Raw genomic sequence first — 24,145 nt, 5'->3', positions numbered from 1 at the left:
TTTCCAAAACCCGTACCCTATTTATGACCAAAACTTGTGATTTTCCCTACCCTATTTATGACCTGAGCAAAAATTCGATACCCTATTAATGACCGTTGCGGCTGGCACGATTACCCTAAACATAATTTATGAAGGGCTTTTGATGATCTTATCGATAATGATGAAAACGTAGCTTCTTCTTAAAAAACATACTCAATTCAAGACTAAAGTGCAAAAACCATACCCTGTTTATGACCAAAATGGCCAAAATCGATACCCTATCTATGACCAAAACGGCTGAAAAGCAGATACCTATATAGCCCATATAAGGGAGTACCCCCCCCCCCCCCCCACCGGGGCTCAGTCACTGTAAGGTTCTATGGAAAGCTCACCTCACCTCACCTCACCTATTACCTACTAATATAAATAAAGGCATAAATGTAAACAGCTGATTTAATTCTCTCGGTTTTACGAGGCACAGCTGCATTCGTCCACAAGCTGCGACAAACGACTGATATACGGATTCTTTCGTCTTTGCGTTATATCGGAGACATCCAAGCCCAGTTCAATGCAAATGCTACGCAACATGTCCACACTTAGCGACGTCGGTTTCTTCTTGCACGCTTGCATGAGGTCACAGATATTGTAGCCTGAAGAGGATACAATTGGGTGCTGAAGAGAAACCTCCCTCATCACACGCGCACAGATTTCCGAATGGGTCGTCTGCGCCAACGCTGCCCTGTTATCTTCTCCGGGGACCTCGTCGTCTGAATCTCCACGGTTCACTGTACTGGGAGCCAGCCTTTTCTTTGCTGCCAGTCTTGAGAAGAATCCAGTGATTTGCTTTCCTGTTAGAACTTGTTCTGGTTGAAACCGACGAACTCCCAACTCTTCCCTTGCAGATCTCATTAATTTTGAGACCTCACTCGGATCTGCTTTCCGTCCACTTTGCTCGCCAATTTCAAATTGCTGTTTCAAAAATTCATTCTGTTTCTGCGTAAAACGAGCCTTCTTGGTGATTGTCTTTAGAGCCCATCCCATTGGAAGGGGAGTTAAGCATTGGCTCTGTTCTTCACATTGTAACTGTACAGTGGGAATCCTACTACCTTCATCCATTAGCTTTGAAGCGTAAACTCGTTTTGCCTTGTCATACAGTGTTTCCTGTTCAGGGAGTCGTTTGTGTTTACCCGTGTCCAGATGTGCTTGTAGCGATGTAAAATGGCTGTAGGCTTTTATACATCCTTCCTCGGGGCACGGGAAAAGTAGTGAAGCTTGATCATTTTCACTATCATCATCATCTTGGTCTTGACTGGTGGTCTCGTTGGTTGCTTCTGGATCCCGTTTAGATGATTTCTTTACATGCCTGTGTCTCACGCTCTTGAAAGATGGCGTGGTCTGCGATGGGGGATCAAGCACTTCTAGAATTTCCGGGATCTGCAAAACGCCCTCAAATTGAGACCACGGTATCAACTTCCCTGGACCCACATTGAACGCTCTCCACGCACGTATTCCGCTCTCTTCATACTTGAAGTTGTTAAGCAAGCTAACACCCTCCCATTTGACTGGCGGAGTAATTGACGTATTAAGTGAGACGTAACTAGCTTTCGCACGAGACTCTGGACCAGACTCTATGGCAGTTTTCAGCTGCACAGCTGTTGTCACATCATGACCCTCGTTAACATATCTTCCTACATCTCCCTTAATAGTTGCTGCTTGACGGTCGCAGACTCCTTTGCCGCCTTGAGGGTCGGAAAAGTCGTTCCGTTCTACAACCACCCCAGCGATGTCACCTGCTAGTTTAGCCGAAACGATTGTATACCCGTTGTGGTAACAGCCTGCATTATCTTGCTTGTAATAAGCTCTTTCTAATTGCGGCATTTCCTTCTTCAGTGAGGCGAGGCAGTCCTGCATTATAGATACCACGACGGCACTGTCTTGTGAACAGTTCTGAAAGACATGTACAACTGTTTGAGACTCAAAGTGCTCGCTTTCTTCCGACTTTCTGATTGTAACTGTAATATGCCATGGTAACCCACGCTTAGCAAACCAGTCCGACTGCGGCTCTCGAAATTTCCGTGGCATGTATTTCATCGCCCAATCCTGAACAAGGAACACATCAGATTTGCTCTTGATTTTAGCTAAAACAGAACATTTGGCTTGATCCTGGTGAACGGAGCGCAACTGATGGGATTTCCAGATCATGATGTTATTTGTTGCTTGCTTAATAGTGTGCGGCATGTCCTCCTTCTCCTCTTCATTGCAAAGTGCATGAGAACACTCACTTTCCAAGGTAGTTAGAACTTCCTGCAACTGGCAGCACTGCGCGCATGACTCATTGTGTGGGTGATCGCAGCAGGCTTGAAAGTCAGAGTCTGTTGAATCACTTAGGGCGTAAGTCCTACAGTGATCAGCAATGCTCGACGACTCAACCACATGGACCTGAAACACACCAAAGACAACACAAACCGCAATTATTGTTTTTACGTATACAATTTTAATTGCAATACTTTTTTTAAATAAGTGACACCCCCGTCCCCCTCATTCTCCGAATTAAGCGTCCCTCGAATAAAACCCTCGTTCCATTAGGTGTTTACGTCTGATACTAACTTTCAAATAAAATATAATAAAAATAAAAATATAGTACAAATATCCAGCAAGATCACAGTATTTTTACTTTGGGAAAGTAGTTCACAAAACCTGCTGTGAATCATGTTTCTCCCATTTTCGTGAATTTCTTGTGCCAAACCTCATACTAAATTTTGTAACGAAATAAAATACCTTGTAGTCACTCTTAAGGTATTGCTTTGATGAGCGCAGCTGTTGCTTCATTTCTCTCGCCCAGACTTCCGTTTTACCACAGTCAACCAGTTTATCGACCAGTTTGTCCAAGTCATCAAATGCCTCGGTTCCTTGGGCGGAAAAGTTATCAAGTCCTTGTAAAGACTTCCTAACAGACGCTGAACACTCATCCAAAACTCTATGTAGTGTTCGCTTGCTCATGGGCTCAAAACCTCTTTCACTACAGTATTGTTGGTACTGTTGAACAATACGCTCAGGTATCATCATTCTGATCACGTTTGGGGTCTTAATAACCTCACCAGTTGATAGCTTCAAAAGCCTTTCGCCAAAAGGAACATCATGAAGAACATGCGGACTTGTGATGAACGAAATGAAATCTTCTAATTTTCCTTGGTCAACTTTCATCCTCCGGTATTCATGGCTTGGAATCGGTTCTGCTCTCCCGTGTAGCAAGGTATGGTGTCGAGCTATGTTATAGCGGTAATTGGTGACTGTTGGGATAAACTCCTGCACCTCTTTGAAAGACAACTTGTCAGACAGGATTGAGAGTATTTGCCGTCGAGTACTCCAGTGCTGAGCGTTTAAGTAACTCTCGGCAAACGCTTCAAGAAGCTCCAGATCCTTCCGACTTTTCCCACCAGTTGTTCTTAGATAACCTTTGCGCTCACATAATTCATCCCACAAGCATTTTGAGTCTTTTGGAGCAAGGACATCCAGAACTGCTGAAACGCACTGCTCGGCTTTTCTCACATATCGGCGCTTAGAACGGCTTTGCGCTTCATTCCACGGTACTGACAGTACGTGGCGCACTGGGCTGATGTCTCGAACCTGTAGAAAGCGGTTGAGCTGTTCCCTGGACTCGTCTTGAACGTCGGTTAAACTATCTTCACTTTCCTGTGAAGCCTCGTCTGGTACATAAAAACTCTCTCGTTTAGACTTGGCTTTACATTCAGTATCAGTGGCCGGAATGGAAAAAGAAATGTCTCTATCAGTTTCATGATGGACCTGAAGTGCGAAAAAGGAAAGAAAAGTTTGAATTCCATGTGCGACACTAGGGGGGGGGGGGGGGGGAGAGGGGGGCTTGTGGGTGGAGGCGGAGAAGGTACTTTTTTCTATTGTCTTAGGTATTTATGTCTTTTTAGGGTCTGTTTAACGAGTTACCCGAACAACTGAGCTACCCTGCATGGAAGAGCCAATTTTTCATACGTTCCGTTAGAAAACACATTGGAGCGTTTACATGCCAGACAGGGTGACCCGACTAGCCGAGGGGAGAAGACGGCTAAAGTAGCGTTATACTCCAAGGCAGCCTTCAACGTGAACTGCCTCTAGTAACTACGATCAATTAGTAGAGTGAAAAGTAATAGCCCAATACACTGAAAAGCAGCTGCTAGCGGAACGAGTGATTAAAAATTTACACTTACTACCTGTTTGTCCGTCATCTGGTTTGTTGTGCTTAGCGGCCGCTATTTTTAGTTAATGAGATCTTCGTTTATTTTTATACTCTGATTTCACATTTCTATTTCTTATTTTAGCATTTTATTTAGGGCTACATACTCACCAGGTTTAACTCGCTCAAACTATCTGCGATGTTAGCAACTTCTTCTGTCATATGTCCTGTCTCAGGTATCTGTTCTTTAAACACGCTGAGCATCTTTCTACATTTTACGCAAATTCCTTCCGGAAAAAAAAGGGCGAACGCTGTTAACACCACAGAAATTATCCCAAAGACGCGTAATTTTAGATGGAGCCGTACCAAATTTAACTGTAGCTATTTTTGGAAACATAAACAAATACAATTGCGAAAGGCTGATGGTGCGATGAAGGATGAAAGGGGTGAGGGAAAAATAAAATGTGATATGTTTTGCTCATTACGAACCTAACATTTTTCTTCCATCAATGGAAACTTTGGAAATCCAACAAAATGGAAAGGGAAAATCCAAGAAAATGCAAGGAGATTATTTTCCGTAAGAAAGGTTTCAGTCAGGACATCGCGTCAGTTAGTAATATACCGCAGTGCGCAGAGTTACCCATATTAGGTGTTCCAACAAAATTGTTAATACAGTAGTCACGTGCGCGCGAAGGTAATTAAGGCCAACGAGTCATTATTCGTATTAGGATCTTTACGTAAGGAAGGAATGTCCCAGGAGGAAGTAGATCACCTTTTTCACGCAATAGTTTTACCAAATTTTTCTTACGCTCTGTCGGTTTATGGTGCCTCAGATTCCGACCTTTCTGTAAAACAGAATTTCTTAGATCGGTGTATGAAAAGAAAGTTATACATGTATACGTCCAACAATGTAAATATCAGGGACTTGCTGGAGAAGGCGGACAAGACACTCTACAAAAAAAGATCGAATGTCCGTTCTTCCAGTTTTTACCTAAGGAAAAGAAAACGAGGTTCAATCTTAGAAATACGTCAGTCTCTGTCCCTTGGATCCACACCGACAGATTTAAGAACGTTTTTAGTAACAGAATAATTTTTAAATATGATATGTAAATAGTTTCTAGAGTTTATATTTTTTCTTTCTCATGAATTGTAACTTAGGATATGTATTTTTATCTTAAGAAATAAAGATTATTATTATTATTATTTAATCGTACCCAAAGACTGGAGTTTTGCTTTATATCTGGTTAGACTGCTTTTATATCACAAGCCGGTACGTAATCCTTAACACAGCGCGAGCTGCTAACGGAATACGCGGTGTCTGACATTCGCTGGAATACGGGCTCCGATAAATGATGGCAATCAACTGGCTATTAGTTCATCAAACACTTCATCACTTACCTGAGCCCACAGGGACAAACTGATTTGTAAGTTCCAATAACTTGATGGACTGGGACAAATTTATTCCTTTTTGCATTGTTGGTACTTTCCGAAGGTCCTTGCAGTGACCCGAAACAACTTCCGGTACGCTACATAAACCACTTGGCCTTCGCCAACCTATGCCCAATCGCGCCCGATGAGCGGGACAGATGGTCATTTCCAAGAAGTTTGATGGCTTTTCAAAACACCCGCATCTTGCCAAGATAAGTTCCACTTCAGTTTCAACGCCGGAAAATTTCAAGGACTTTTTGTGTTTTTTGATCTCTTTATTACACTGGGTGAGTGGTATGATGGAAGTCGAAGAACTACTGCGTTCGTCCGCGCCACAAATTCCACCGGCAATATTGAAGAACGAACACGACATTTTTAATTTGTACTTCCCAGTAATAACCTTGGTTTCATCCGAGGTAAGTGCGTTGTTTATTTAGATCAAGAAGTAACATTTACTTTCCGTGGGAACAATTACCCTATTGGCTTCCACGACGACATACAGTCTCACACACGTAATGAAATTAATTAATTATGCTCCGATTTCTAATCTGACCTTTTTTTATTTCTTTACCACTTTTAATAGGAAATTCTGTCATATTGAAGCAAAGTCTCACATCAGCAACTAAGATAGTTTTACTTATGACTGATTTGACGCAACAGATTTAAAATATTTGCGAATTTGATCGTGCGCGACAAATCATGGGAGAGTAAAAGTTTCGTGTTTCCCTCACTTTTTTCGAGTTAGTTTTTTATGATCGATATAGATACATTTTATATAACGAAGCAAAACGTAAAATGATTTAACCGTCTTAATTGCGATGTCTCTGACCCAAACTTGGTTTTCTATTTTGGGGTGAGTTGCATGAGCTCACATTGTAAATTTCACTGGCGCTGAATTGTAATTTTCTCGAGTTTTGACCGGCCTTCATTCAAAACTGATAGTAGATCCCAAATAAATGAAACTGCAAACTTAAACCTCAATGACTGGACACTCTTTGGTTAAAATATCAGAAGATTTGAAACACTACCGGTCAGCTTTTTGTCTCGCTGGATATAGATTATTTTTGAGTTTTCAACTAATGAGGAAAGTGTGTTTGCTTAATTGGGGCTCAGTTCGCTCGGAAAGAACAAGAGATAAAAATAATCACTATGTCTTGGCTGAGGAAGAGTCAATATATGCAATTAAAGTTGAGAAAGATTCACAGCGATGCAAACGTCTGTGTAGCAAGGAGCTGAAAAGTGTGAAATTTTGGATTCTCACGGAGTGAAAATTTGAGCTTCCGGTACGATAACCGTTTTTCGTGGTTTTCTGCCGTTAAATAAAATATTTCAAAAAACTAACTTGATTTCCTCTAGTTACTTACCTAGGCCTTCAAACTGACAAAGTCTGAGGGAAATTGATTTTTTGACCCTGGCCACGATTTCTTTGATTTTTAGTGGCAATCACTCTTAATCTCCTACTGCAATTTATTTTAGATTTGAAGGGGTTCTCAATTACTATTGATTTTTTTTTTAAACAGGCAAGCGAGTCACTTATTAACAAATTTAAGTCAAACAAATATTTGCATGCGAAGCGATCAGGCACGAAGCTAAGTGATGTCTTAAAACTTTTTCGGGGATCATTATACTTACAGCCGTTGTAAGAATAATAAGCATTGTACAAGTAATCTTCTGCAAAGCATAGTGTACATAGCACCATCACTTATCTCAACACTACCATTTAATAACAGTATCCTATGCAACATTACACAGTTCTAATTAAGCAAGAACAATGCAATGTATCGCAATTTAACCTTTTTTCCGGTTTCATTCCTTGCATTTTCCTATCAAGGGTTTACTTAATCCTAATTAGGTTTTTTAAGTTGAAATCGAAGTGTTTCTGCATATTGTTCCCAAGTATATGAGTTTTTGAAAAGAAGGACTGCTCGAGAACTGTGAGAACGTTAGTTGTAGCTGCTAGTTACTCAATTTACTCGAGATTCTGTCCTTCCAATACTTAAAAGGGAATGAGTGTCAGGGGTGATTCATCTCTTTAAACTACGTGCTTTTTGTCTACAAAAAACAAAAACAAGACACACGGAGTTGAATGGTATTTGGTGTTAATCTTTGAAGAATAAGGTCCTAATGTGATTTAATTGTAGACCTAAAGGGTTATCAATTACTAGTGACATTTTATTTAAAATCAATGTGCGAGTCACTCATCAAGAAAGTCTAACTAATCTTTGTGTAGTGACCAGGCACATAGGTGTGTGATATTTTAATCATCTATTACGTTTCAGCCTGGAAACTTTATCAGATCGTATACAACTGCTTGACAGTTTGTAAAGTAAGGGCTGCCTCGCGAAGGAGCCTTTGTGCCGTGTATTTGCGAAATTTCTTTCATTTTAACGGACTGCTCCAAATGATTTTTTACGGCAAAACCACTGTTAAAATTATGGGAAAAATATCAGGGAAATAATTTCAAGCAATTTTGGAACGGCAGGTAGAAAAGAACATCCAGAAGGTGAGGTTAGTGTTGACTATAAATATTCTCGTTATGCGCAGATCAAATGGAAACTTCAGCACACCCCCACCCCCCTTTCCTTCCCTGGCCAACCCCGGGCATGTGACTTTTTCTGTGCTCGGGAAGTAGGGAATTTGCCGGGTAAGGCCTTACTGGGGGTGGGGAATTTGACCTTTGGCTTGGTGGAGTAGGGAAAATTGTACCGAAAGTGTCAGGTTTCAAAGAATTTTCTTTTTCGGGCGCCGAAGTCACTAACAGCTATAAGCACGTATTTGGACGAGATGGAACAGTTTGAAGGAAGCGATATAGCATTTGTGAGCGATTGGTTTACAAGAAAGGTCTTCAAAAGTTGTGTAGTATTTTTGAAGGTATGTATGAAAAGTATAGAGTGCTTAAATATTAATGATTTTAGATTGTAACGATGTATATTTTTTATACAATGAGTCAAGCTGCGGCTTTGTCCCACGTTTGTGTTTGCAGAGGTTTTTTAGAATTGCCATGCAACAGCAGTAAACAGCGCGCGAAAGAAAAAAACACACCGTCGAATGAAAAATCCCTTTGGCTTTAACTGCAGAATACCCTGCCACTCAAAACAACACTCGACGTAATCTCGTTCCCAGAGTCCTCGGGCGACTTGGTCTGCGGGTGAGGGTCCGGAGAGACTATGGGATAATGGACTCCATTTTCCCAGATCTAGACGCTCGATGAACGTACACTGGTTTTGCCTGTGGTAGGTGTTACTCAAAAACAGAAGGGACTGAGTTGGGTGGTATTGAACTGCAGTGTTCCAGTCAAAATTTTCAAGTCGGGGGTCATTAAGACCATTTAAGGGGTCACCCAGAAGTCGTGCCAGCAGAGGCCCTTTGCCTCACACGTAGATACGACGAAACAGATCTTTTTCCGAGGTTAAAAACTTGGCTACCAGCCTATTAATTATAAATATTCTGTCAGAAAGAAAAAAAACCTGTCATCTTAAGAAAACTAGGTACGCATCGCGTACGTGTGGTAGTGCAGTAACACAGCACTTTATTCCATACAGGCCACTTTGGAAAATACCATAATAATCTTTGTCTGTCCCCCCAAATTGTGCATTAGCATTGTTTCCAGTTTCTCTTGGGACTTACAATGGTCCCAAGAGAAAGCAAAAACAATGCTCATGCAAAATTTGGGGGGACAAACAAAGAGTATTATGGTATTTTCCAAAGTGGCCTGGTGTCAACTGAGCTGCGTTTTGTCTTCCAGGATATTCAAGTTCAATGTGTAGCTCTAATAGTGCACGATAGGAGGCAAGGTGGCCTCATAGTTGGAGTGCTTGACTCCGGATCGAGTGGTCCGGGTTCAGGTCCTGGCTGGGGACATTGTGTTGTGTTCTTGGGCAAGACATTTTACTCTCACGGTGCCTTTCTCCACCCAGGTGTATAAATGGCTACCGGCGAATTGCTGGGGATAAGCCTGCAATGGACTAGCATCCCATCCAGGGGGGAGTAGCGAATACTCCTGGTCGGTTCATGCCAATGAAACCGGAGATACATCCCGGCTTGATTGGGCCTTCTGGCTCGTAAGCAGACTACTTTACTTTTAATAGTACACGATATTGTTTTGGTATTGTATATCATTGTTGTGTCATGGTAAAAGTCTTAGGTAAATAGCCCCCTGAGAAGACATGTGGTTACTCGCAAAGTACCAAACCCAGAAAGATTAAAGAAAATAAAAGGGAGTCGAGAGACTCCCTTTTATTTTCAGGCTTTTATTGTCAGGCTTCTACGCTGACATGTTGATAATTTCCAAGTTCCCTCACAACTTCTGTTACCACAACTTTAAGCGTGCACTCCGAGAGTCTGCTCAGCTTTGTATTTTCATTGCAGTTAACTCCTCTGTCCGGTGGGGTTAGTATCTGGATGGGTGAACTAAAAAATCTTCCACTTCGCAACAGAAGCAAAGGACCCGAAATTCTATTTTAACGCCCAAAATTGCGAACTAAGCAAGGTACAGATTTTGTTAGCTTGCTTTATGCAAAACAAATATTGAAGCAAAAGTGAATGAATATTGATACACAGTTTTTAGGAACAGCAGAAGGAAGTTTTCAGGATGGTCGATCGAGAATAAAATATTTTGTCATCAGCAACAACATTTACGACATGAAAACAACATTAATTTTGAACCCCGAATATAAAAACTTGCGATCAACGACAAACATTTTGGTAGATTTTTGCTACGTTCAATTTTGTTATTGTACTTTTGGTTGCACAAAGAAATCGCAAAATCGAAAGCTACATCGCCGGAATTCAGCGGGCGCCGTGATTATGTTACCGCGTCATGTTTACTCACCAAACAGTGAAGCATCTGTGTCAAACGATGGCAAGATACAAGGTTTTGTTTTGGTTAGTTTTCTTTTTCTTTCAAGTGTTATAAAGTTTGACAAGAAATGTGCAAATTCAACACAAAGATCACCATCGCGTAACTCTTGAGTTTGACCATTGTTTCTGCAAAGTCAAAAATTTACTCTCCAAGATGAGGTTATTTATCACCAGGTAAATTCATCGTTTTGGAAATAGCAGCTACTTTATTATTCATCAGCATCAGCAAAGTCAAGCACGCTTCCAACAGAACTGTATATTTTCGTGAACCCTTCCCGCTCACAGAACAATACCACAAAAATCCCCGCGTATCACATTTCAACCCAGGTATGCAAATTTGTTAAGCTCGAAAATTACACAACATGATATTAAAGTTCACAAAGGCTGGAAAGATCTCGGCAAAATCCTTTTCCAGCGAAAATTAATTGAAACAAACAACATATTTACTATTAGAGGCAAAAAAAACCTTCCTATTTCAATTGCGTGCGTGCAAACAAGAGATGCAATTAAATAAATTTTCACAGTTCAAATCAAGCCCATTTCGACTCGAAACATTGACCGTAAATAATGAAGCACAAAAAAGACAACGACTTTCATTCAAATAAATCTTCACTGTCACATTTCCAAATTTTTTACACCTTTGCAGAGTTGAGGACAAAATACCGGTAAATGTAAATGTAAATGTAAATGTAAATTGCCAGACAACTAAGATGCGACTTGAGTAAACACTGTGATACATTCAAGGCGTTCGATTCCTTGAATGTTTATTAAATCCATAAAAAAATTGTATTTGATTTCAGTGTTTCATACAATACCAGGTTAGTAAAATATTAGAAACAAAGCTCACTTGATATCCAAAGGCGAAAAATGAAATTGTTGTCGAAGACCATTACTCGTCGCTTAAAATCCAGGGCCCGGTTGTTCGAAAGCCGATTAAGTTAATCCAGGATTAGAGTAAAGTTTCGTCTCATGATTTCAACCTTTTGGTGAGAGTTTCTTTTGTTTATTTTTGTTTTTCAAGATTGACCTCTTCTACTGCAAAGTTTTGGCGAATATCAGCGTTAAACAACATTTAGGAGTAGAGAAGTAAATTCCTTCTTCAATTTTTAATCGTGGATTAGCGTTAATCGGCTTTCGAACAACCGGGCCCAGATATTTATTTTTCAGCGCTGTCTTGTTCATCCAACTGACGATCCATTCTTGAGCTCCATGAGGGTATATTTTGTTTAAAGATCCACTAAAACGCCATTCCCGTTACAAGGACTTTCGACGCCAGTGAATTAGTGAAATTTCCAATTGTTACCGGAAGACTGTGCAGAGTTGAGAACGGGTAAATACAAATAGTGAGAGAACTGAGATAACAGATCCACTTTATGGATTCCTTCTCTGTCTTTGTTGAACCCATACTGAGTTACCAGAGAATTGTTCATTTGATGTCAGTGTTGTACATAACAGCACACTTGGCAAAATATTAGAAATACAGCTCACTTTGTACCCCAGTAAAACCCAGTAAAAAGTGAGGCTCCCGTCTTATTGCGCATGCTTGAGCTTAAACGGAAAACAGTTGGAAATAAATGATTGACTCAACACGGCGTGTTAAAACTGTTCGAGAAAATGAGTTTTGAAAAGGAGGACTGCTCGAAAACTGTGAGAACGTTACTTGTAGCTGCTAGTTACGAATTTACTCGAGATCTTGTCCTTTCCAATACTTAAAAAGGAATGAGTGTCAGTGGTGATTCATCTCTTTAAACTAGGTGTGTTTTGTCTACAAAAACCCTGTTACCATAAAAGAAACTGGTTTATTTTCAAGGAGAAGATGTTCATTGGCCTGTGATAAGAGCGAGTGAAAGATGAAACGTCTGGCACTTTCGGTTAGTGTACTTTTAGCGTTTCAGCGTGCATTCCATCGTTCAGAATACCATCGTGCCAGTGACCTCGACAACTTTTTGTGGAAACGACATCAATGTCCTCTCTACGACATTTTTATGTTTCCGTACTTCTAAATGGCTTCGGCAATACCTTCTTCCACGGATTTCTCCCCAAAGAGACTGATGTAATATTTTCGCATGGTACTTTTGCAACAGCAACAGTAATCAGTTTTAGCAACGTGTGAAAATTCGGGTCCCAAAATGGCGGCTGGCCAAATTCAAACCCCGGTCGTTTTATTATTTTTATCATTTATATATTTCTGAGGTGCTTTAAATTAGGGGAAAACAGCGAAGGTAGAAAAGAAAAACAGCACTGGAAGGAAAAGGAGGAAGTTGCTTCAGGACGATGTGGTACTTCGTCATATTACTTGCGGACTTCCTGTCGGACGCCATTGTTATGGAACGACAAATCAAGTCCATTATCCCAGAAATTGGTAGAAATTGGGAAAAATTGGTTAAAAAATGGTTTTAAACATTTGTTCATATTTTCTGCCCACCTGAAGACCGAAGCGTAATTTGTAACTATGCGATTAACTATGCTTAATTAGATTATTTTCTTCGCTTTCTTCTATAGAAAATTTTATTGCCTAACTAGTGAATTCCACAATAAATTTCACGCGAAAAACCGATATCGCATGAATCACGAAGCTTTGAGTGCAATATCGATTTTTCAAGTGAAATTTACTGTGGAATTCACCACTTAGACAATAAATTTTTCTTGAATCGCACGAGTTTTAAAAGAAAACAGACAACTCCTCGGCAAGCAAACGGAAAGGGAAAAAGAGCTATTTCAGAGTCAACTGTCAAAAGCCAGCGACAGATTGTTAAGAAACTTTGTCAGTTCAAGGTCAAAAAAAGTTTTATTGATGTACTTTATTCCACTTTATCTCTGAGAACGAGATCATTCACATTTTGATTTTTTCTCATTGAAACAAGCCAGCTTGGCTTGGAACAAGAATCGGGAAAATACGGAAACCAAGGAAGAACAAACTTCAAACAAGATCTCCAACAAATTACCTGTATGTACTTTAAACAAACTCCTGAAAACACAAGCTAAGGATACTTCTCCTTAATTTTACGAGAACTCATTAGACATTAGTAGTATTCTATTGGGTTCGCTTAACTCTAAAGCCAATCTAAAAATTATTAGTCTTTTTCATTCACTTTTCAACTCAGAGTTCACAACCGAGCCACTATGCTTTATACACGGTAAGTCGTCCTTTTCGCCCAGTGTAGGTTTATAGCGATTGAAGGAATTATCACTTCGTGATTAGTTTCTACTTTTAAATAATGGAAGGAAAAGTGACCGATACTTGACCAGAACGTTACACTGGATTTGAAAAGCAAAGGTAGGGAAACTAGAAAAAAATCCAGTCACTTTTTTTTATAATGAAACAGTGCACGAATTTCCCGCCACTCTGGCTGTATGGCAACATACAATGGACATGCATTGGTGTTCAGAATAAGATCACATCCCAGAACATGTCCAACACCATCTTACATCTTTCTGTAATAGATCTCTTATAGTTCTGTGTGCCAGTTGCCTATTGCAGATCATTTGAACTGAAAGTCTCAGAGTATCTGTTTCTTTATTGGTTTTGTTCCTGCCAATCTTTGAAATTGTTTTGTGACCTTTGCAAATCTTTTGCTGCCACTTTTTTTTTTGCCAGCAAGTCGTATGTTTTTGATATATTTGAAATGCATGCAAAGACACTACAAATGCTGGGAAATGTGAGTAAAGTTCAGAAAGGTCGAAATTCAGCATGATGAAGTTATTTTGCCTTTCCCTTTTATTTCACAGAAAGTGTCTCAATAAAAGAGGGCATTAAAATCAAGCAAGATATTGTGCTGAAGTCTTAATTTGTATATGTCTTCAGAAGAGTCCTCGACTGATGATAGTGGTGATAGCGAGGAGTTTGAAAACGAAGAAGAAAGGTAGAGGAAAAGGACGTTCATGACAAAGGCTGCCTTGTCGGTCCACCCAGCTCGAAGAGCTGATGAGGAAATCGTTGAGCAGAAGATCCGCCTAGGTGGCCTGTTAGGACAACATAAAAACAACCAGCAAACCCATCAGCATACTACCAGGAATCCTGATACCTGATAGCTGATTGACGTGCTGCTAAACCATCTATTGGGTGACCGATTGTGTGAGTTGCATTTTATATTACTCACAAAACAATGGCCGTCTCCGTTGAAGAATACTAATTTTTTTGCACCAAGAATATCAATAGTTTTGTTATTGAAGAGAAGTCTCGACTTCTATCCAGGAAATAGAACAATTAGAACTTATATTTATTTCCCGGCACCAAATAAAAATGGGAAAGCCAAAGTCTCTTCACTTCACACTGTCACCGCAAGATTTTAATCACGCAGAAAAAAAAAAAAAAGAAAAGAAAATGAAATCAATGATTACTATTGCTACAAAATCTAATTGAGTGTCTTTTCGGCACAAAGAGCTAAAATAATTATTGTCCACTTGCTGATTCTAAGTTTTATATGAGGTATGAAATCACGAACAGATTCGAGCATCTAACAAAGATGAAAAAGGCAGGTCCTATCGCTTTATTGCTATGTCTGAAAGTATTCGGAGTTGTTGCATTTAAGTGTTGATCAGTTCGAAATCCCTATTGAACTAATTGTTTCGGTTTTGACTTGTCGTTGGCGATTAAGAAAAAAATCAAGATAACATCAGTTTTCTTTTTTTTTTTCTTTTTTTTTTTTAATGCAAAGTTTTCAATGGTTCCATTTACCCTGTCACTTCTGTCCACTACTCTTGGCATTGTGTCAGTTACATGATACTTCCAAGGGATATATCAGGATTTTTTTTCATAAATTAACTTAATTAATTCCACGTGACAGTGATTATACTTGTTATGCAATAAAGTTGTTGATAACACGGCGCTTGTTGTGCGTGTAGTGTACACATTATAGGTTCGATTATAGGTATAAATAAATTGAAGCCTTGAAAGAACTGAAGCACGGGAATTGAAAAAAATCAATTCCCATCCTTCGATTTATTCATACCTTTTTACATTTACATTTTTGATGTATACTACCACTTAAAAACGTGCAAATCGATTCCTAGAGATATTACAGAATGTAAGGTGTGAGATTCTTGGTTTTGCAAAGAGTATGAATTCCTTTGAATAAAAGATGGGAGAATACAAGCTTCTTCGTGGTATCTACATTTCAGTCTGTCTCTCATATGGCACAACACGGGGATGGATGGCAAATGAATTTGACTGAGGTGGTTGAAAAACATTTCAATTGAGACGCCAGTACATTCATGATGGACACTTGTTTGAGTTGAATGTGTCTTTGTTATTGCTAGAAAAATTTCCCTACTACCGTCCTTATTAAGGAAAAGTAGTCCAGAGATCTGAGTTATTAATTCAGCACTATTTAACTCCAACAGCTGTAAATACATCCCGAGACATCTTTGGCTAAATCTTTGGTAAATCTTTGACTTGAATCTCAAACATGTCTGACGACACCTTTGTCAAATCTTTAACCTGAATCTCAGACATGTTGGACCACACCTTTGTCAAACATTTCAACTGAATTTCAGACATCTTTGACAACACTTTTGCCAAGTCTTTGAATTGAAGCTAAGACATCTTTGACGACACCTTTGTGAGGGTAACAAAGGATTATCAAATAACACCTTTGACGCTTGTTAAAGGTTTGGTGTAAGACTGTAGTAAAAAGGGCCTTTACCACCTGAGACTCCCCTGTAAAGGCAACCTCAATGATAAAATTTGACAATCGTCAAGCATGTAAAGCTGCAAAAAACGCTGTCTTTATCTTGCCTTTGACAAGACATTTGACGCTATGCAAATACCATTTTGCGCCCGTGAGAGTCTCTCCCGGCGCTCACCCGCCGACCAAAAAGCCCAGGGACTCTGGGTACGAGATTGCATTCTACGTAGCCGGCTAACTAAAATTAATATATATTTCTAATTCTCATCCAAGTCATTTTTAATAGTTTCAATTACATTAAGAATGTGTTTTGGAGTAACACAGGTCTGGTAAAAAGGTCATCATCATATAAAGGGTCTCGAAACATGTGTTGGCATGTTTGTACACAAGCTTTATTAAAGACGAACGAAGGGGTAGTTTCTAAAGAAAATGTGGTGCTGCGTCGGTGGGGAAGTAGTATACAAAAATTTGGTTTTCTCAACGGAGTTGATAATGTAAATTGGCCACCTTACAGAGATTCTAAAAGCTGACGTTTCGAGCGTTAGCCGTTCGTCAGAGCGAATCGAGGGATTATGGGTTACGTGTAGTTTTTATAGTAGAGTAGGAGCTACGCTATTGGTGGTAACATGGCGACGTGAAAAATAGGAATATATTAGTTAAATGAAAAGCGTTCGTTAATACAGTGAGGATTAAGGGTGCCGATTTGAAAGATCAATTTTTGGTCCAGGTTCTTGTGGCTTTCCGTCGTACCTAGATGTAGGGAAAGGCCGCAGATAGCCATGTGTTTTTTGGAGTGGTTAGGCAGATTAAAATGGCGAGCGACTGGCTTAGATGCATCCTTGTCATTCTTCTCAACATCGCGAAGGTGTTCGCGAAATCGGTCACCTAGTCGTCTACCTGTCTTACCAATGTATAATTTATTGCATAACGTACAGGTTATGCAATAAATGACATTTGTCAAAGTGGTCAAAGCGGGCCATCATCGCGCTCAACAATTTGATCGACAGTCATCACTACAAACGTCACAAAAAGATAAGAATGACAGAATTCCATTCACCCTCACTTTCCATCCTCATAATCACGCAGTCAAAAGCATCATTCTTAGTAATTTTAAATTACTCCAAAATGATCCCGAGACTGGTAGAATCCTTTCGCAACCTCCACTTATTTCATTCAAACGCGGCAAAAACGTAGGCAACTTTTTAGTTAGAAGCGCGCTCAAAACTAACGAGCAACCCGGCACTTTCAAATGCGCGCGCTCACGATGCAAAACTTGTCTTTTCATTGTTAACACTAGCAAGATATCGGGAACCAAGCGATCTGTTAAGATCACCGATCGTTTCACATGTACCTCCTCAAATGTCATTTATTGCATAACCTGTACGTTATGCAATAAATTATACATTGGTGAGACAGGTAGACGACTAGGTGACCGATTCCGCGAACACCTTCGCGATGTTGAGAAGAATGACAAGGATGCATCTAAGCCAGTCGCTCGCCATTTTAATCTGCCTAACCACTCCAAAAAACACATGGCTATCTGCGGCCTTTCCCTACATCTAGGTACGACGGAAAGCCGCAAGAATCTGGAACAAAAATTCATCTTTCAAATCGGCACCCTTAATCCTCACGGTATTAACGAACGCTTTTCATTTAACTAATATATTCCTATTTTTCACGTCGCCATGTTACCACCAATAGCGTAGCTCCTACTCTACTATAAAAACTACACGTAACCCATAATTCCTCGATTCGCTCTGACGAACGGCTAACGCTCGAAACGTCAGCTTTTAGAATCTCTGTACGGTGGCCAATTTACATTATCAACTCCGTTGATAAAACCAAATTTTTTTATTAATTTAATTATTTTGGCCAGAGGGGGCGAAAATTTGATGGACGCAATCCAATCTTCTAAAGTTCAAATGCTTGGGGTTTGTCTGGAGAAGGGACGGGGGGTGTTGAAGCTTCGGGTTGATCGGCGCTTTACGGGCCGCCATGTCAGCACATGTTTTTTAAATGCCGTGAACAAAGCCGTGACTGCCTTTTTCGGGTTGAAAATCGCGCTAGATCCTCAAATCGAACTCTCATGAATCAAAGTTTAATAATTTTGACTTAGAAATTGGGAAAAATTGGTTAAAAAATGCTTTTAAACATTTGTTCATATTTTCTGTCCACCTGAAGACCGAAGAGTAATTTGTAACTATGCGAAACACAATCGCCTTTGTTTTTCGTCATAAAGAAATGACATGTGTTGACCCATATAGGGAAAAAAATTATAAAAAATTGCCGGTTTCTCTTTTTTCAGCCACTTTTGGTGGAAACATTGGTCAACTCAAAGACAAAAACTTATTTTTCAATTTTTTTGCACCAGAACATGTATTCATTTTTTCCTCAAATATTTTGAAATATTTTTGAGATTTTCTGTGCTCACAGTCATTTTTCTGAAACGTCCTTGATTTTTATGCTGAATTGTTTTTTTGCTGAAAGCCCTATTTTATACTGAATTTTTCAAATGAGATATTGTAAGTCACATTGCCATAAATATAAGTCCAGAAAAGGTAATTAGTTTCATTGATCTTTGAGGACCCATGTTTTCAACAGGCCGAAAATGGGTTAACACAACAAAGTCAAAACAAATCTTCGTGAAACGACCAGGCACAAAGCTAAGTGTTATTTTAAAACTTTTATTTGGGGTATATACTTACAGCCACTGTAGACTTGTGAGCCCTGAGAAAACCTTTTCTGGGAGTTGACTTATCTTATTGTTACTAAGATCCCTACAATAAAAGCATAAAAAGCATTGTACATGTAATCTTCTGCAAAGCTAACTTTACGTAGTTTAGCCAAGCCCAAAAGCGGAGCTCCCGGGTTATTTATTCTTACTGGCTATACGGTTAGTGAAAATAAAGGGTCTTGGAATTCTCCGCGTTTTGATGTTTCTGGGTACTGCTTAATTAAATTATTTTCTTCGCTTTCTTCTATAGAAAATTTTATTGCCTAACTAGTGAATTCCACAATAAATTTCACGCGAAAAACCGATATCGCATGAATCACGAAGCTGTGAGTGCAATATCGATTTTTCAAGTGAAATTTACTGTGGAATTCACCACTTAGACAATAAAGTTTTCTTGAATCGCACGAGTTTTAAAAGAAAACAGACAACTCCTCAGCAAGCAAACGGAAAGGGAAAAAGAGCTATTTCAGAGTCAACTGTCAAAAGCCAGCGACAGATTGTTAAGAAACTTTGTCAGTTCAAGGTCAAAAAAAGTTTTATTGATGTACTTTATTCCACTTTATCTCTGAGAACGAGATCATTCACATTTTGATTTTTTCTCATTGAAACAAGCCAGCTTGGCTTGGAACAAGAATTGGGAAAATACGGAAACCAAGAAAGAACAAACTTCAAACAAGATCTCCAACAAATTACCTGTATGTACTTTAAACAAACTCCTGAAAACACAAGCTAAGGAGATTTCTCCTTAATTTTACGAGAACTCATTGCGATTGCGTGTTTATAACATACAGGTAAAACTCTCTTGTCACTGTCGAGGCACATCGAAAAGCTGTTAATTAAGCAAACGGAGCAAAATAACACTTCCCTCGCATTTTAGAGCAGAACAAACAAACAAAATCAACTATTTCTGTAAGTCCAAAAGAGTGAAGACGATTGCTGTTTAATTGCAGTTGAGAATAAAAATTCGATTTTCATTCCTGAACAAAGGAAATAAACGACTAAACCTTTTTTTTTAAAATACGCATCCACTTGAAATAACGCATCCATAAAAATTACAAACAGTTTAGCGTCCAAGAAAAGAATTTGTGGAGTAGCTTCTTCCACTAACTTTTAACTATTATTGGTATGCTGTTTTGACGTTTTCTTTCTCTTTCTCTTCCTCTCTTCTCTCGTTTCTGTTCTCGTCATAAGTCGTCTAGGCATCGTGCAACCTTATCAGATTTTCTAAACATAAGCTTATTCCAAAAATTGCAATACAGAGAAAAAAGCAGCTCTAACCAAATTAAAAATAAACAATCAGCTTTATTTTATATGCCTGCGATGCTTGACTTGAATAACTGCTTAACCACCTGTGTGGACCACAGCTATCATGACATGTCAAACTGGATTGAGACCGGCGAAAAATGCCGAAAGAAAATATTTTCCAAACCGTTTTCCTCCTTAACACGAAAAGCGCTGACTGTTAAGAGTTCTAGGTGAGGTAACCTGGCTTAAGCCTGCGATCCAATAGAAAACCAGTACCTGGTCAGCGGTCAACTTAAAAAAAATCTGACAACGATGGGCTCTAAACTTGAGCCAGCGATATGGTCACGTGATACTAGACAGCAGATACCTTGTTTTTGACAGGCGTCAATTGATCATAACATGGAAGTCCAATATCAAGATGTATGCTGTAAGCTATATTGTGATACTGGTCACATTGGCATACATGGATTGGTGGACGTACGGATGTACGTACGGTCGATGACGTCATAGCTAAAACCAAAATTTCTCTCATCGATGGGTCACGATATTTTCTTAACTATTGTCCGCTATAAGTTATCTCATTACTATAGAAAAATTCACTGCCTGACGAGTGAACTCCACGTGAAATTTCACGCGAAAAACCGATATCGCACGAATCTCGAAACGATGAGTGCGATATCGTTTTTTTAAGTGAAACTTAACGTGTCATTCAGTTGTCAGGCAGTGGATTCTTCTATAGAATCGCATAGATTTTTGAAATGTCCTTGGTCGGATGTTAAAGTATTCAGTAGGCGCTAAAAATGCCATTTCAAGGTATTCAACTGTCATAAATTAAAGTTTATTCGTGTTTTACAAACCTTCGTTTTCTGAACTTGTATATGTTCAAAAGCTCTAATTTATATTTTAACGTTAAAAATCATCAAACTGAATGCACTGGGAGCTTTTAATATCCGGTATTTCACCAGCACAATTCATGAACTCAGGAAAAACTCTTTGACAGCGGCTAAAAGAAGGACAACGTGCATCCAACAAACAATGTGTCAACTCAACAAATTCGCTGGTAAGTTGTTATCCTCCAAATATTTAACAGTTACTCGAATTGGACTTTAATTTTAAATACAACGTCCATTGCTAACGTGCGTTGGGAGGCAAAACAAGCAAAAAATCATAAACAGAGTAACCCGTGTGTTTTTTCAACACACAGACCGTTGGAATTAACAGCCAACTGAAAATTAATGGAAATAGTTTCTGGCCTCTAGTTTATCTTCTGTGTACTCTACAACTGAAACCTGCTCTTCCTGCTCTTGGTATCCAAAAAGAAAATTGGAGGTAACCATGCATTTTTCAGAGACAATTAAGCTTTAATTTGGAAAGGAACGCCATACATTGCTTTGTATTTTAAAGCTTTTCCTAATATTGTTGATTAATTATCACTGAAAAATGCGTGGTTACCCCCAATTTTCTTTTTGGATTTTAATACGATTTGTTGAGATCTGCTTTTCCGCATATTCAGTAAACCGCGCAAAAATACCTTTGAATTAGTAGGCACCGTCCGGACCCAATTTTAAGCCTTTATTCCGTTTTCATTCCCAGCATTTCCCGATCATGGGTTTACTCAATCCTAATTAGCCAAGAGAGGAAAGGCTTGTCATGACCAAATCGAAGTGTTCTCCCATATTGTTCCCGATTAATCAATTTTGATGTAAGTTATATGAGTTATTGAAAAGGAGGATTATTTAAAAACTATGAACACGTTACTTGTACCTGCTAGTTACGAGTTTACTCGAGATCCTGTCATTTCCAATACTTAAAAAGTAAGGAGTGTGTCAGTAGTGATTCATCTTTTATTTAAAAAATGTGCTTCCTCTTTACAAAAAGCGGCCCCTAATTTAAAATAAGAGGTTGTGCAAAAACAACAACAAAGACGGAGTTGAATGGAATTTAGTGTTTACCAAATGCCGCGATTTAATTGTAGACCTGAAGGGGTTATCAATTACTATTCAGATTTTATTAAAAACAACTGCGTGAGTCACTTATTAACAAAGCCAAACAAATCTTTATGAAGTGAGAAGACACATAGGTGTGCGATATTTTAAAACTACGTTTGAGGCAATATACTTACAGCCTTTGTAGACGTGTGAGCCCTGAGAAAACCTTTTCTGGGAGTTGACTTATTTTGTTGCTACCAATATCCCTAGAAATAAACGCATAGAAGCAATGTATATGTAATCTTCCGCAAAGCTAAGTTTATATAGTGCTAACTTATCTTAATACCAGCTTTTAAAGTAGCTCTAGCAACATTACACAGTTCTAATTAAGCAAGGCTATCTCTAAAATAAGGAACGGGGAATGCAGGAATGGGGAACAGGGAAAGGGGAACAGGAAAAAGAGGAACGGGAAACGGGGAGTCTCTAAAAGCGGGAATCTCTAAAATAAGAAATCTCTAAAAGGCAGAATCTCTAAAAGAGGGAATCTTTAAAATCCGGATCGGAATCTCTAACAGCCATCATTTCAGTGAGAATAACTGAAGCAGAACGAGTGCGTTTGCAGTTCTTGTTATATTATATTTTGTTCTTTTTGCTTTTCCCCCTAGTCTGTATTATGCTCATGTTGTGACTGTTTCGCCAGCACCAAGTGTTGGTCATCACAAACACACGAAAACATCACAAAGAAAAGATTTCATTCTAAACGATAAACCTTTCCATTTTAATAATTATATTTTCCTGGCGCCGAGTTGTTACAAATAACCACTCTAAATAATAAAAATACATTTAGCGCCCCTTATTTATGTGCCTTTAGTCGAAAACATAAAGCGTACAAATGTTTAGAAAAGATCAATTTCTAGGCGTCGATCGAAAGGGGTCCGTTAAGTACTGCAACACAACACAACAAACTATATTAAATTTAAGACCGACACGTGTATTAATTGTAAGCCTTAAAGTGTCAAATTTTCTGAATACTGCCTTCCTGGTGCCCATGGGAACTCCGAAAAGGTTCCATTTGGCGCTTCAATACTACAGAGCAAAACTATTAAATCTAACAACAGGTCATTTGATTCTAACCATAACGCGTTACATTTTCAGAATAGTAGTTTCTTGGTGTCCATCGAAGCTCCGAAAGGATTCCATTAGGCACTCCAACACAACAGGACAAAAGGAGAAGTCTGACAACGATGTTGGCCTTCAGTTAATTCTTAGCCCAAAAGAGCCACAGTTTTAGAATACTGGTTTCCTGTTGTCCATGGAAACTCTGAAAGGAGTCCTTTTACAATGTGCAAAAGGTCTAAGGCTTGGCTGAAACGTTACATTTTCGGAAATTTAGTGTCCTGGTGTCTATGGAAACTCCTAAAGGAGTCCATTAGGCCTGCAGAGGTGAAAATGCACGTTCTGTGGCCCCACGGAAGTTGTTAGCTGCCCTGTGATTCTGTGGCGAAATTGACGGATGTCACGGTAGATTACAATGAGATCGTCGGGGCAATTCAAAGGAGGATTTTGGATGACTCCTCCGCACCCATAACATCGCGAGACTCTGGTTCCCACCAGCCACTTCAGGAGGAAGGTATTTCCGTTTGTGGTAGGCAGTGCGTGTAGGATGCTAACAAGAGCACTTTGAAGAGCATTCTGGTGAGGAGGTAGGCCATCATGGTGTGTGATAATGTGGTTCGGGGTAGATTCAGCTTTTCTGACAAACGCACCGTTATGAGTGGGCTAATGATGTTCGGAAGAGCTATACTGAGGAACAGATGGCACTGCAATCTCGTACTGAGAACTCACCGCTTCAGAGTTGCTCGGGCCTTCTGGAGGTTATTCGTCTCATTTATGTTTCAATAAATCAATCTGCTGAAGAACCGTTTGAGGCTTGGCATTGGACCTTTTCCTCTTGCTAGGTTTCAAGAATGTTAAAATGGGGTTGACAGACCAGCGTGACTCCCGATGTGTGCCCATTGTTTTGATTAAAGCCTTTATAGTTTTGCTTTAACAAGCGATTTCCCTTTTCTATAAGAGATCAAGAGAGGTTCCTTGTATATCTCTCTTAGTAGCGGCTGGTTTTCCCTATTCTAGAGATTCCCCGTTCCCCTTTCCCTGT

The 24,145-nt window shown here is 39.4% G+C and overlaps 1 protein-coding gene and 1 pseudogene across 1 annotated transcript in view; one reads left to right on the top strand and one right to left on the bottom strand.

Annotated features, from left to right (window-relative positions):
* Positions 1-447: 447 nt before the first annotated feature.
* The window catches only part of LOC137967710 (uncharacterized), a 64,390-nt gene continuing 40,692 nt past the window's right edge, over positions 448-24,145 (bottom strand). Inside the window, exons 4-8 of the mRNA XM_068814254.1 lie at positions 22,182-22,253; positions 18,786-18,857; positions 4,337-4,452; positions 2,758-3,783; positions 448-2,418 (exon numbers count right to left, since the gene is read on the bottom strand). Of these exons, the coding sequence (XP_068670355.1) occupies positions 448-2,418; positions 2,758-3,783; positions 4,337-4,429 (3,090 nt within the window). The 5' untranslated portion in view covers positions 4,430-4,452; positions 18,786-18,857; positions 22,182-22,253. The remainder of the gene's footprint in view (positions 2,419-2,757; positions 3,784-4,336; positions 4,453-18,785; positions 18,858-22,181; positions 22,254-24,145) is intronic.
* LOC137967702 (uncharacterized) lies at positions 4,447-5,275 on the top strand (annotated as a pseudogene).

Source organism: Montipora foliosa, chromosome 1 (genome assembly GCF_036669935.1).
Source record: "Montipora foliosa isolate CH-2021 chromosome 1, ASM3666993v2, whole genome shotgun sequence".
In the NCBI taxonomy this organism is placed as follows: Eukaryota; Metazoa; Cnidaria; class Anthozoa; order Scleractinia; family Acroporidae; genus Montipora; species Montipora foliosa.
The sequence above is the reverse complement of the archived record's forward strand: the minus strand, read 5'-3'. Positions and strand labels throughout refer to the sequence as shown.